The 12,231-nt window shown below is 54.2% G+C and overlaps 1 protein-coding gene and 1 pseudogene across 2 annotated transcripts in view; both read left to right on the forward strand.

Annotated features, from left to right (window-relative positions):
• The window catches only part of CACNA1A (calcium voltage-gated channel subunit alpha1 A), a 201,253-nt gene extending 196,406 nt beyond the window's left edge, over positions 1-4,847 (forward strand). For both annotated transcript variants that reach the window (XM_053911664.2, XM_053911665.2), the window contains exons 45-48: positions 775-810; positions 1,877-2,063; positions 2,332-2,579; positions 3,320-4,847. In XM_053911664.2, coding sequence (XP_053767639.1) covers positions 775-810; positions 1,877-2,063; positions 2,332-2,579; positions 3,320-4,006 — 1,158 coding nt within the window. In that variant the 3' untranslated portion in view covers positions 4,007-4,847. The remainder of the gene's footprint in view (positions 1-774; positions 811-1,876; positions 2,064-2,331; positions 2,580-3,319) is intronic.
• Positions 4,848-7,596: 2,749 nt separating this feature from the next.
• On the forward strand, positions 7,597-9,169 carry LOC112301444 (small ribosomal subunit protein eS12-like; annotated as a pseudogene).
• Positions 9,170-12,231: the final 3,062 nt, after the last annotated feature.

Here is a 12,231-nt window from a genome sequence, read left to right on the forward strand (position 1 = left end):
AAGGAGGAGGGGCAGGGGCGTGTGCTGGGTGTGTGTCTGTGTGTGGCTGCTTTTCCCAGCTGCAGGGCCCAGGGAATGGGGGAGGGTTCGCGGATTCCACTGCTCCAGGCCCATGGGGACTGAAGCCAGAAGCATGGCTGGCTGCCCGCCTGGCCCAAGAGGTGGGGCAGCATGTCTGACTATGGAAGGCTGCCCGAGCGCTGTGCTGGGTCATCTGCACGGGGTGGTAGGCTGCGCTGTGTCTGGCTGGGCCAGGATCACCCAGGGGCCTGGCCTCTGGCTGCTGGGACCTCGGGCAAGAAGCACCCAGCCTGCATGTGGCTGCCCAGCCCCATCCTGCCAGCCTGTGCCCCCCAGGACTTAGCTGCTGGGCCCCAGGAGAGGGTTGGGACAGACCCAGCTGATGGCCACCCCTCCAAGCTGCCCCCCGCCCTTCAGCTTTGAGTGTCAGCCAGAGCCAGTGCTGGAGGCATCGCATGAGGCAGAGCCCGGGGCCAGAGGCCTGCGGCCACACTGTCCCATCTGTCCGTCTCGAGCCTCTGCCATCTGTCTGTCTATGGTGTCTCCTCTCTGTCTCCTCTGTGCCCCTGGGAGGACTTCCAGCCAGGCCAGAGGTCACCCACTTACCAGGGACTTTAACCTCTCTTTTCCTCCCTCCATTCCCCCTCTCACTCCTCAGGTCCTCGCACCACCTCTCACTCCCTCTCTTGGCTTTTATATTTATTTTCTTCTTTCTGTTTTTTCTGTGTGCACCATCCCGTGGGGCTGTGACAGAGGAGAAGGGGCCGGCCACGTGGGAATAACCTCAGTGTATGTACCGCCCACCCTCCTGCCACCCAGCTGGGCTCCGGCCCCCTCTTCCCGCCCACCCCCCCTCGAGGGAATCCTGTCATCTCTGCCCTCCCAGACCCCACCGTTTCTTTGCAGACAACACCCCCCACCCTGTGGAGCTCTATCCTCACGTATTCTGTTATCTGTGTGTCCCACATGTGCCCTGGGGGATGGCCCTCCTCCACCCCTCTCCCCCCTCCCCTCCTCCACCTTCTTTTCAGAGCCCCATGCCAGGGGTCTGTCATTTCAAAAATCCTGACCTACTCTCCCCCACACACCTGGCCTACTCTTTCTCATTTCCCTGACCACCCCTGACCCTCTGGTCCTACAGCCCTGTGTCCCTTAAAACGCCCGCCTTGGGCAGTGCCACCAGCCACTCAGCTGGGCCGAGCCCTAGGGGATGTCCACCCTGTCCTCCCCTCCTCTCCCAGCTGCAGGGAACCACAGGCCCCTCTCTCCAGGGCTTGGCCCCGGGGGTGCAGCACACACAGGCTCCCAGACTGCAGGCCGAGGATGAGAAGGAAGGTTTCCCAGGACCTCGAGTGCCAGGGCAGCCCCTCACATGGGCAGGAAAGCTCAGACCCCCCGGCCAAGGAGGACAGTGAGCAGGGGTGCTGGGCGCCTGGCCCCGAGCCTGTAGGCCTGACAGCCCAAGAGACAGAGGCTTCTCACCCTCCAGGAGAGCAGGCAGGGGTGCAAGCAGGGCATACTACCCAGCACCCAGCTTCCCAGGTTTGCACTCAGGATTGAGCAAAGCTATTCTCTCCAGCCAGGCTGCGTGTCCATGGCTGGACAACAGGGCCTAGAGGTACCCCTGGGGGTGGTCCTGAAAAGCGGCAGGGGTGGATCAGACAGAGCCTCCTGGACAGAAACCAGGATGGGCCTGGGAGGGGACACAAGCATGCTCAGGCCCTGGTTGATCAGGAGCCAAGCCCCGCTACCCCCCACGTGGTCATACCTCATCACTGACCACTGATGGGGCAAGACAGACCAGGTCCCCTTGGTGGCAGCCGCTGACTCCAGCCTGCCGACCTGTCCTCCCCAGACCATCTCAGACACAAGCCCCATGAAGCGCTCAGCCTCCGTGCTGGGCCCCAAGGCCCGGCGCCTGGATGACTACTCCCTGGAGAGGGTGCCACCTGAAGAAAACCAGCGGCACCACCAGCGGCGCCGTGACCGTGGCCATCGAGCCTCAGAGCGCTCCCTGGGCCGCTACACAGACGTGGACACAGGTACGCCACCCCACAGGGTCCAGGAACCAGGGGACCGGAAGGGGAGAGGGGAAGAGAAGGCGGAGCTTGTAGACCCTCCCAGAAGAGGAGGCCCGGATGGAACCAAGCTGGGCCAAGGGGGCCTGGGGACCAGACTCCTGATGCCCACTAGGCCCCCCTTGGTCCAGAAGAAGGTGCTGCTCTCTGAGGCCCCTTTGGTGGCCTCCTGTGTGCATATCCGGCCCCACCTCACAGCCTTCTGTCTGTGTGACCCCCCCACCCGGCCTAGGCTTGGGGACAGACCTGAGCATGACCACCCAGTCTGGGGACCTGCCATCAAAGGAGCGAGACCAGGAGCGGGGCCGGCCCAAGGACCGGAAGCACCGGCAGCACCACCACCACCACCACCATCACCACCCCCCACCCCCTGACAAGGAGCGCTATGCCCAAGAGCGGCCTGACCACCGGGCCCGGGCCCGGGAACAGCGATGGTCCCGCTCACCTAGTGAGGGCCCCGAGCACATGGCACACCGGCAGGTGGGTGTGGCAGGAGTTGCCCCCAGACCAAGCCATGGAGGACCAGGAGAGGAGGGGGGCCCCCACACCCCACAGCCACTCTGGACAGGGTCCTCACTCCCCACTGTGATCTCCGACCCTGCCTACCATTGGGTTCCTTCCCAAGCCAAGGGGTGGCCTGGACGAGGATGGACACTGCCTCCTGCCACTCTGTCCCCCAGCCCCCTGCCAGCCTGCCACCCGCTCCCCGCCTGCAGCTGCTTCCCCTTTGGCTGTGGACCATGTTTGAGTTCTGGCCGGCCCGACCCTTGCGGCTCATGGCAGCGCTGGCTGCCGCTGCCTTTGCTTCCCTTTAACCCGGCTTCCGTTTTTGTTCCAATTATGGTTTCTGTCCTCTGGACGCCTGTGAGTAATTTTTTAAACTTCTGCTATTTTAACCCCGAAACTTACAAAACTCCATTTCTCATTTCTCTTTTCACTTTGTTGTGTTGGTTTTTTCCTTCCCTGCCCTCCTTGTCTCTCCCCCTCCTCCCCTGGTCCCCTCCTCCCTTCTCCTTCTCTTCCTCCCTGTGGCTGTTGCTTTTTTTCCTTTATTTCCATTCAAATGTCCTGTGTCCCCCACCCCTTCCTCCCCCTCCTGGCCCCACTCCTGCTCTCCTTTGGTTTTCCTTTGCCCCCCTCCCTGTGTCTCCTTCTGTCTCCTTCTGGTTGATTTTGTTGTATCTTTTTTTTTGATTTCCTTTGTTTCAATTTTCGTGTAGGGCAGTAGTTCCGTAAGTGGAAGCCCAGCCCCCTCAACATCTGGTACCAGCACTCCGCGGCGGGGCCGCCGCCAGCTCCCCCAGACCCCCTCCACTCCCCGGCCACACGTGTCCTATTCCCCTGTGATCCGCAAGGCCGGCGGCTCAGGGCCCCCGCAGCAGCAGCAGGTGGCGCGGCCTGGCCGGACGGCCCCCAGCGGCCCGAGGAGGTACCCCGGCACCGCAGCCGAGCCTCTGGCAGCGGAGCGGCCGCAGGGGGGACACAGCAGCAGCCGCTCACCCGCAATGGAGCGTCGGGGCCCAGCCCGGAGCGAGTCGCCCAGGGCATGTCGCCACGGCGGGACGCGGTGGCCGACGTCTGTTGCGCACGCCTCCGAGTGGTCCCCTGGGCCCCGGCACCACGGTTACTACCGGGGTTCCGACTACCACGAGGCCGACGGCCCTGGCGGGGTCGGGGACGATGGGCCCTACGACGCGCCCTACGAAGCGCCGCCCCCCGCGCGACACACGTGCTCGCCCAGGACTCCTCGGGCCGCGGGCCCTGCCTGCGCGTCGCCTTCTCGGCATGGCCGGCGACTCCCCAACGGCTACTACCTGGCCCACGGACTGGCCAGGCCCCGCGGGCCGGGCTCCCGGAAAGGCCTGCACGAAGCCTACAGCGAGACAGACGACGACGACTGGTGCTAAGCCCGGGCGAGGTGGCACCCGCGCCCGCCCGGCCCCCCCCACGCACCCCACGCACACACCCCACGGGGAGGAGCCGCGGCCTGGCTGCGAGGCCACCTCGCTGCCACCTGCCCAGCACACGGGGGAAGCCGGGGAGAGGACCTGCCGGACGCCCCCGGACTCTGGAGGGAGTCCCCAGGGCCAGGACACACCAGGGTGTCCCACAGAAACCCTCGGCGCCCCCCCCCCCCCAGCCCCGGCCTCCTAAGGACGTGGGCCCGCGGGGACAGACAAACCACACAGCCAAGGGATTCGAATTCACTCAGCCATTTTTGGAGAACCTTGGGGAAAATGGAAATTTAAAAAAAAAAAAAACATTTTTAAAAGAAAAACGGGGAGAAAAAAATTGCTTCTATTGATGAGTTTTATCATCTCAATTGAATCTTTCCTTCCCCTGATGAATGCGAGCTGGTGGCCAGTGTGTGGCAGAGAGAGCGAAACCCAGCGTCCCACACAGGCCTCCACCAGACACGCTCACGACTCACACTCGTTCTCAGACACACACAGGAGTGCTTGCTGGTTATCCCAAACCCTACTATTACTGCCTGCAGAAATCGATTTAAAAAATAAGCAATTTTAAAAAGGACAAAAAAATTAATGGTTGAGAAAAGAAGCATTTTTCCTGACATTTGGTCCTGCTCGAGATAACAGAAAAAAAAAAACAAAAAAACACCACCACCACCGATTTCCTTTGCTTCTTTTTGCCTTTTTCCTACCTTGTTTGAAAACTGTGGGCTTGGGACTGTGAATTATTGCATGACATTCAAAAATTAAAAAAAAAAATAAAAATAGTTGAATCAAAGGGCTTATGGACTGGAGTGGTCATTACCCTGCTGCACAGTGTCCCCAGGTTTTTTGAGGGGAACCATGTAAGGAGGCGCTTTGAAAGTAGCTAAGAATGAGAAGGCTGGAGCTCTCCAGCCTCAAGCTCTTTGCAGTGTTTGGGGGTTCTGCCAGACTACGCAGAGAACGGGGCAGACAAGCTCCACCCCTCCAGGCTTGGTGGCCAGAGCTCCAGGGATTCTGGCCACCTTAGCAGGCCCAGGAAAGTCACGGACAGAGATGCTTAACCTGGTCCTTGCCAGCTCTCCAGGAAGAAACTAGAGAGGGGTGTCCCCCCACCACCACCCCTTTACTGGTTACCTTCAAGAGAGGGCTTTAACTTCCTAACCAGACAAATTCACTAATCATCCCCCACAGACTTCCTGGCCAGCTGCCTGCTCAAGGGGAGCTGATCTCTGTCTGTCATAGGTCCCCCTCAAGGTACTGGGCTGTTCAGGAAAGGGGGGAGAGGTGCGCAGTTCTCTCCAGAGTCAGGGAAGCTACAGCCATTTGTCTGCCAGGGAATAAGGTCCACTGCCGGAGCCCCACACACCCCAGGACCCCAGAGGCCAAGCCTGCAGCTGAGCCCCAGGAGGCTGGACCCCAGGCCTACACAGCCCACACCTTCAGGCTTGTGTGAGCGTAAGTTGTCCAGCAGACACAGGGGAGGGGAATCGGACTGAAGAAGGCAAGGCAGACTTGACTTTCACATCTCCTCAGTCCCTGGCCTGAGCCACAAGAAGCCTAAAGAAGGAGCAAGGAAACAGGCTCTGAGGGCCAGGGGCGCTGTGCAAAGGTCCAAGAGACCCAGGCTCCATTTCAGACATGTCCTTAGGGGTCCAAGGAGCAGCGACCCCTTGCCTGCAGCTCACAGCCTCCAGCCGCTACTTCTCTGAGTCACAATGTCCTGTCTGTGAGATGGGACCCTCTGCTGTGTCAAGGAGGCAAAGCCTTTCCCCTCCTGCCTTCTGAGTCTCAGTGACTGAGGCCAGTGAATTAAGCTAACAAATCACAGGCGAACAGGAGAAAAGCCACACAATTTTTATTAATATTCACAGAAAAGGAAGTCACAGAAAATAAGTGAAATTCAAAGAAGCAATTTGACTCAGGGACTTATATATCATTTTAACAAAAGCGAGTTGGGCTTCAAGGGACTATAAATTGTGGGGAAAATGAATAGCAAATAAATGGAAAAACTAAAGAAATGCACAGGTGTTATAGTAAGGTTTGTCCTCTCAGCGCTGGCACGCCACCTCCTGTGAGAAGACTCACCCTCCTCTTCCTCGGACAGCAGGCAGAGACACCTCCGCAAAGAGAAGTTCGTGCCACCTTCTGAAAGGGAAATGCATTCCCCGCTTTTAGGCAGAAAGGGGAAGGGCAGAGAGCTCCCTGCATCTGTTGATTCACGATTTCCTTCAGCTAAAAATAATCAGAATGTTTGGAGTGCATATCCTGATTCCCGTCAGCTACCATCAGAGGACTCGGGGGTCATGGATGGGTGAGGGTTCCACTCCAGGATTCTTGGGACAGGCAGGTCTGTGTGCCAGCACCAGAGCTCCCCAACTCCCTCGGGGCCCTGGCCACACTGAGGTGAAGGCCTAACTTTAGAGAAACAAGCAGTAGGGGGCTCATGGGGACAGGACACTCAGGCCAGAGGCTGTTTGTCACCGTCATTTGAAAAAGCCTCACCAACACAGCAAAGCCAGTATCTTACAGTGACTAGTGCTTACAGTGATAAAACATTTAAGTTAAATAAAAACTTTTACAAAATTAATGAATAGTAGTAATATTGGTCTCCCAGGGCTGCCATCACAAATCACCCCAGGCTTGCTGGCTTAAAACAGCAGAAATTCATTCTCTCCCAGTTCAGGAGGACAGATGTCTGAGATCAGTCGAGGTGTCAGCAAGGTTTCGGAGCCACACTGCAAGCTCTGAAGGAGAATATGCTCCCCCAGCCCCGCCTTTCTTCCAGCTTCTGGTGACAGCTGGCATCCCTTGGTGTCCTCAGCTGGTGACTGCCTCACCTCAGTCTCTGCCCCTGTCTTCACTCAGCCCCGTTTCCTGCGTCTCTGTGTGTCCTCTTCCGCCTTTCCTGAGGACACGTCAATCTAGTTTGATCTCATGTCCATCCTTACCTCAATTCCAGCTGCAAAGCTCCTGTTTTCAAATAAGGTCCCAAATAAGAGATATATTTGGTCTTTGTCTTCAGTTCCTGGCACAGAACTCTTATAACCCTTGGGATTTCCTGAGTCATAGGTGTGTCTTTTGTTTTTCATAAAGAGCCCCTCAATTTATTTATTTTATTGATTTTGAGAGACATCGATTTGTTGTTCCACGGGTTTATCATTTATTTATTTTCAGACAGAGGGGAAGTGAGGGAGAAAGACAGGGAAACATCAATCAGTTGCCTCTTGCACACCCCCGACTGGGGACCTGGCCCCCAGCCCAGGCATGTGCCCTGACAGGGAATCAAATTGGTGACCTTTCAGTTTGCAGACTGGCGTTCAATCCACTGACCACACCAGACATGGCTGTTCCACTTATTCATGTGTTCATTGGTTGATTCTTGCATGTGCCCTGACCAGGGATCAAACTGCAACCTTGGCACATTGGGGATGATGCTCTAACCAACTGAACTACCCCACCAGGGCATAAAGAAGGTCTATAGACTACACCTGAGTTTATGCTAATAAGGTGACTTAGCGTGAGGCTCCCTAGGTAGCTTTAGGATGGGGGCTCGTCTCCAGAAAGACCACGCTGGCAAACGCATCCAGGTACCACAGTGGGAGGATAGGACATCCCAGCTTCATGGGGATGGAAGCTCTTGCTCTCAGGGCCTCTCCAGGCCTTGCCCATGTACCCCTTTCTCTTGCAGTTCATTTGCATTCTTTATAATAAACCGGTAACATCAAAGTGCCGTCCTGAGGTTTGTGAGCCCATCGAGAAAATTATTAAGCCTGAGGGAAGGGGGTGTCCTGGGATCCCTGAATTTATAGCTGGCGGTTCAGAACTACAGGTGGCCCAGGACTTGGGACTGGTGTCTAAAGTGGGGCTGGGGCTCTGGCTGGCTTGGTTCAGTGGATTGAACACCGGCCTTTGAACTGAACGATTGCTGGTTCGACTCCCTGTCAGGGCATATGCCTGGGTGTCCCCAGTTGGGGGCATGTGAGAGGCAACCAATTGATGTTTCTCTCCATCTCTTTCTCCCTTCCTTCCACTCTCTCTAAAAATAAATAAAATCTTTAAAAAACATAAAGTGGGGGTGGGGCTGAGCCTTTTAACTTGTGATGTTAACCCCAGGTAGATAATGTCAGAACCAAACCGATTGTTGGACACATAGCTGCTATCAGAGAATTGGTTGGCATGAGGGGGAAAACCCACATAGTCGGTGTCAGAAAACATCCCAGTGCTATTCTGAGGTTCCAAGAGGACATAAACTTTGGAGGGGCACAATTCAAACCATGACAGTAATACAAGCAATAAAGTAGATATGAAAAAACTGAGATGGAGCCCTGGCTGGTGTGGCTCAGTGGTCAGTGTTTAAGTGCTGGCCTATGAACCAAAGGGTCACCAGTTCCATTCCCACTCAGGGCACATGCCTGGGTTTCAGGCCAGGTCCCCAGTAGGGGGTGCATGAGAGGCAACCACATATTGATGTTTCTCTCCCTCTCTTTCTCCCACCCTTCCTCTCTCTCTAAAAATCAACAAATAAAAACTTTTTAAAAAAACTGAGATGGAGATAGTGTCATGAATGACCAAAGTATGGGACACAGCCGAACAAGAAAGCCTCTCCAGGCCTTGCCCTCGCGGAGCTGCGAGGAGGCGGAGGCTTGGGTGCGTTCAAGATTCGGCTCCACCCATAACCCACCTCCAGGCGGAGGAAGGCATTGCTGCTGGAGGTGTAATGGCCGTAAATACAGCTTTACAAGAGGTGCTGAAGGCCGCCCTCATTCACAACGGCCTAGCGCGCGGAATTCCGAAGCCGCCAAAGCCTTAGACAAGCGCCAAGCCCACCTCTGTGTGCTCGCATCCAACTGCGATGAGCCCATGTATGTCAAGTTGGTGGAGGCTCTTTGTGCTGAACACCAAATCAACCTAATCAAGGTTGACGACAATAAGAAACTAGGGGAATGGGTAGGCCTCTGCAAGATCGACAGAGAGGGGAAGCCAGGGAAAGTGGTTGGTTGCAGTTGCGTGGTGGTTAAGGACTATGGCAAAGAGTCTCAGGCAAAGGATGTCATTGAGGAATACTTCAAGTGCAAGAAATGAACAAATAAACTTGGCTTTTGTTTCTTAAAAAGAAAAGAAAAGAAAAGAAAGAAAGCCATTGACCATGGCTCTGTCACCCGCTGGGTGTCCTACAGCAGCTGACTCCACCCAGAGCCCTTGTCTCCCAGACGCAATTAGCATGACAAGAAGGCACCCATTCACTCGCCAGTGCTGCGGGTGCTGTGAACTGAAAGTGCATGCCCTCTCAGAATTCCTGTGTTGAAATCCTAACTCCCAGCGGGTGATGGTATTAGCAGGTGGGGCCTTTGGGAGTTGATTAGGTCATGAGGGTGGAGCCCCCATGAATGGGATTAGTGCTGTTAAACAATAAATGTTAACTTCCGAGGCTGGAAGTCTTTTTAAAAGACTTCCTCAGAAATAGCCACCTGGAAGTTAATTTAATAAATTACTTAATTATTAAGTTAATTCCAAGGTACACTAAGGAGTGCGAGCAGCCTTTAGCTGGTTTTGCACTACAGTTGTTGTTAACTGATTAACCACTTTTTGTCTCCTCCTCCCGATCAGGGAACTCAAGTGTTCTAGATTTTAGTGTCAGTCAGAGTTGATAGGCTTAAGTGACAAATGCACTGTGGAAAGCTTTTATTCCAGGAACTCCAGGAACTGGAATGCAAGACCATGTGACTGGAGGAGGTTGACAAGCCTTTTAACCTTGTGCTCCAGGGGGTCTGCAAGTGATGGAGATGGTGCCTGAGCCATTGTGTTCCAGGGAGGGAACATCTGTGAGGCAAGTAAAGAATTGTTGATCAGCAGATAAAGAAGTACCAGGAAAATTGCCTCTGAACTGCAACTCTTACCAGATTGGGCCTTTTTCCAAGGCCCTTACCTACCATTCTCCTCATAAAAAGGTCAGTTTGGGATGAGATGTTAAGATGGTTTTGAGGCTACATAACCTACTGTCTTCTCAGACCACCCATATCTGAATGAAGCGCCCATAAAGATTCAATTATTGTCTCTACTTTCTGGTTCTGGCAGTGACAGGCAGCACGAACGCCGACTTTCAGGTTTCACTCCCACCCTCTGGCCTACTATAATTTAATTTAGGGCATCTCAGAATTTTCTCCTGGTTAGAGAGCTCCCTTGTCCCTTACACCATGTGAGAACACAGCAAAAAGAAGCCATCTATGAACCAGGAACTGGGCCCCTACCAGACCAGAATCTCCTGGCACCTTGATCTTGGGCTTCCAGCCTTCAGAATAGCAAGAAATAAATGTATGTTGTGTATAAGCCACATGCAAAAGTATTCTGCTATAGCAGCCCAAACGGACTGAGACAGTTGAACACCTGCTGACAGCCAGATGGGGATGCTGTAGCAGATGAGCTAACAAGGGCTGCTGGCTGCAGCAGAGTCTGCAAAGGGATGGGACGTGAAACTGCTGTCATTCCACCCGGCCCTGAATCTTCTATGACAGCCCCGTTTGCTAAATGTGACACCCTCACTCCAACTGGCCTCCTGTCCTTGCCCAGAACAGTGGCCCGTGCCCCTCTGCATTTTCTGCCACACCCACCTCCTTGCACTCTGCAAGGTACACAGCTTCAGCCCCACTCCCAGCTCCCTTTGCCCCCACTACCCTCTTCCTCGTCCACCCTGCTCTAACTCTTAAATGTGAGAAAGTCCCAGCTTTCTGTGCTCCTAGAAAATAATCTGGGCCCTGGCCGGGTAGCTCAGTTGATTAGAGCATTATCCCAATATATACCAAAGTTGTGGGTTTGATCCCTGGTCAGGGCACAAACAAGAATCAACCAATGAATACATAAATAAGTGGAACAACAAATCAATGTCTCCCTCTCTCTCTTTTTCTCTCTCTCAAATATATATATAAATATATATAAATATAAATATATATATATAAAATGATCAAGAAGAAGAGTACAAATCCCCTGTGGATGGCAGTTACTTCCAGAGAGGGCTAAGAAGGCACTGAGTTAATTCTACAAAACACATGATCATTTTTGTAATTTGGAAACAATTTTTAAAGGTGTCCAGACACCTCCGAAAAGCAGTTCCTAAGCCCTAGGTCATCCTGGCTGATCGAAGATCACATTATAATAATCAATTAGTTGGACAGCTAAATTTGACTGGGAGCCCCCCAAAACCAAGGCTTAAGCCTCGTTCAAGGTTATGTCCCGAGCTCCTGGCCCCCAGGGAGTGTGCAGGGGTACAGCTGGTGGAGCTGAGGTTGCACAGGCAGGGCCAAGTTGCACCAGGCACGCAGCGCCACCTAGCGGTCAGATGGTGACTGGTCACAGGCATGATTGCTGTAACTGGTCAAGGAACCAGGGTGGGGGCATCCAAAAGAAGAGGATGGGGGTGGAGGGGAGCTGTGAAAGCAGCCCGACTCACTGCAGCAGGGACAGAAGCTGGATCATCCGGGACATCACAGATGTAAATGTCTGGCCTCTCTATCAAAAGACCTTTCTAACGACTACTCTGAACACAGCCAATGATGACTCAGGAGGACTGAGCACCCTGCTGGAGGGCCTAACAACCTCTAAATTTCCCTCCACCTTTTCTCAAGAATTGCCCAGAGGAGAGACCAGCAGAGGAGCTCTGGGAGCTCTATGAGAGGAGGGGCTGCTAGGAGAAGCAGAAGATAAGGGAGACACTTTCAAATCAGAAAACTAAGGGTCGGAAAGTTTCCATCATTTGCCCAAGGTCTTGCCCCAGGTCATATAGGGGTAAAAGATAAAACCTTGAATCTGCAGCCCACAGGTTTCCCTTGAGTCAGCCCCTTGCCTCCAAGGGAGTGAGGATGTGCCCCTCTTACCTACAACCTAGTAACCTCCTGCCCACTGTGTCTGCCTCCCATGCTGTGGCCCCTTTTCTTGTTCTACTGTCATCTCGGCCCACTCCCAGGCACCACTTCCTGCCCACCAGGACTGCTTGCAGTATAAACCACTAAATCACCAGGGAGGACAACAGAGTCCAGGTCTTTGAACCTCAGGTGGTCAAAGTTCAAGGTGGTTCAAGGTATTGCACAAATCTCTGTTCTCCACCCCTTTTGCTGGTCAAGGCAAGCAAGGTCATGTTTCCTCAGGACTGGAAGAGTGAATCAAAAGTCCCCTGGTGGAAAAAA

The sequence above is a fragment of the Desmodus rotundus genome, chromosome 9 (genome assembly GCF_022682495.2).
Source record: "Desmodus rotundus isolate HL8 chromosome 9, HLdesRot8A.1, whole genome shotgun sequence".
Classification (NCBI taxonomy): Eukaryota; Metazoa; Chordata; class Mammalia; order Chiroptera; family Phyllostomidae; genus Desmodus; species Desmodus rotundus.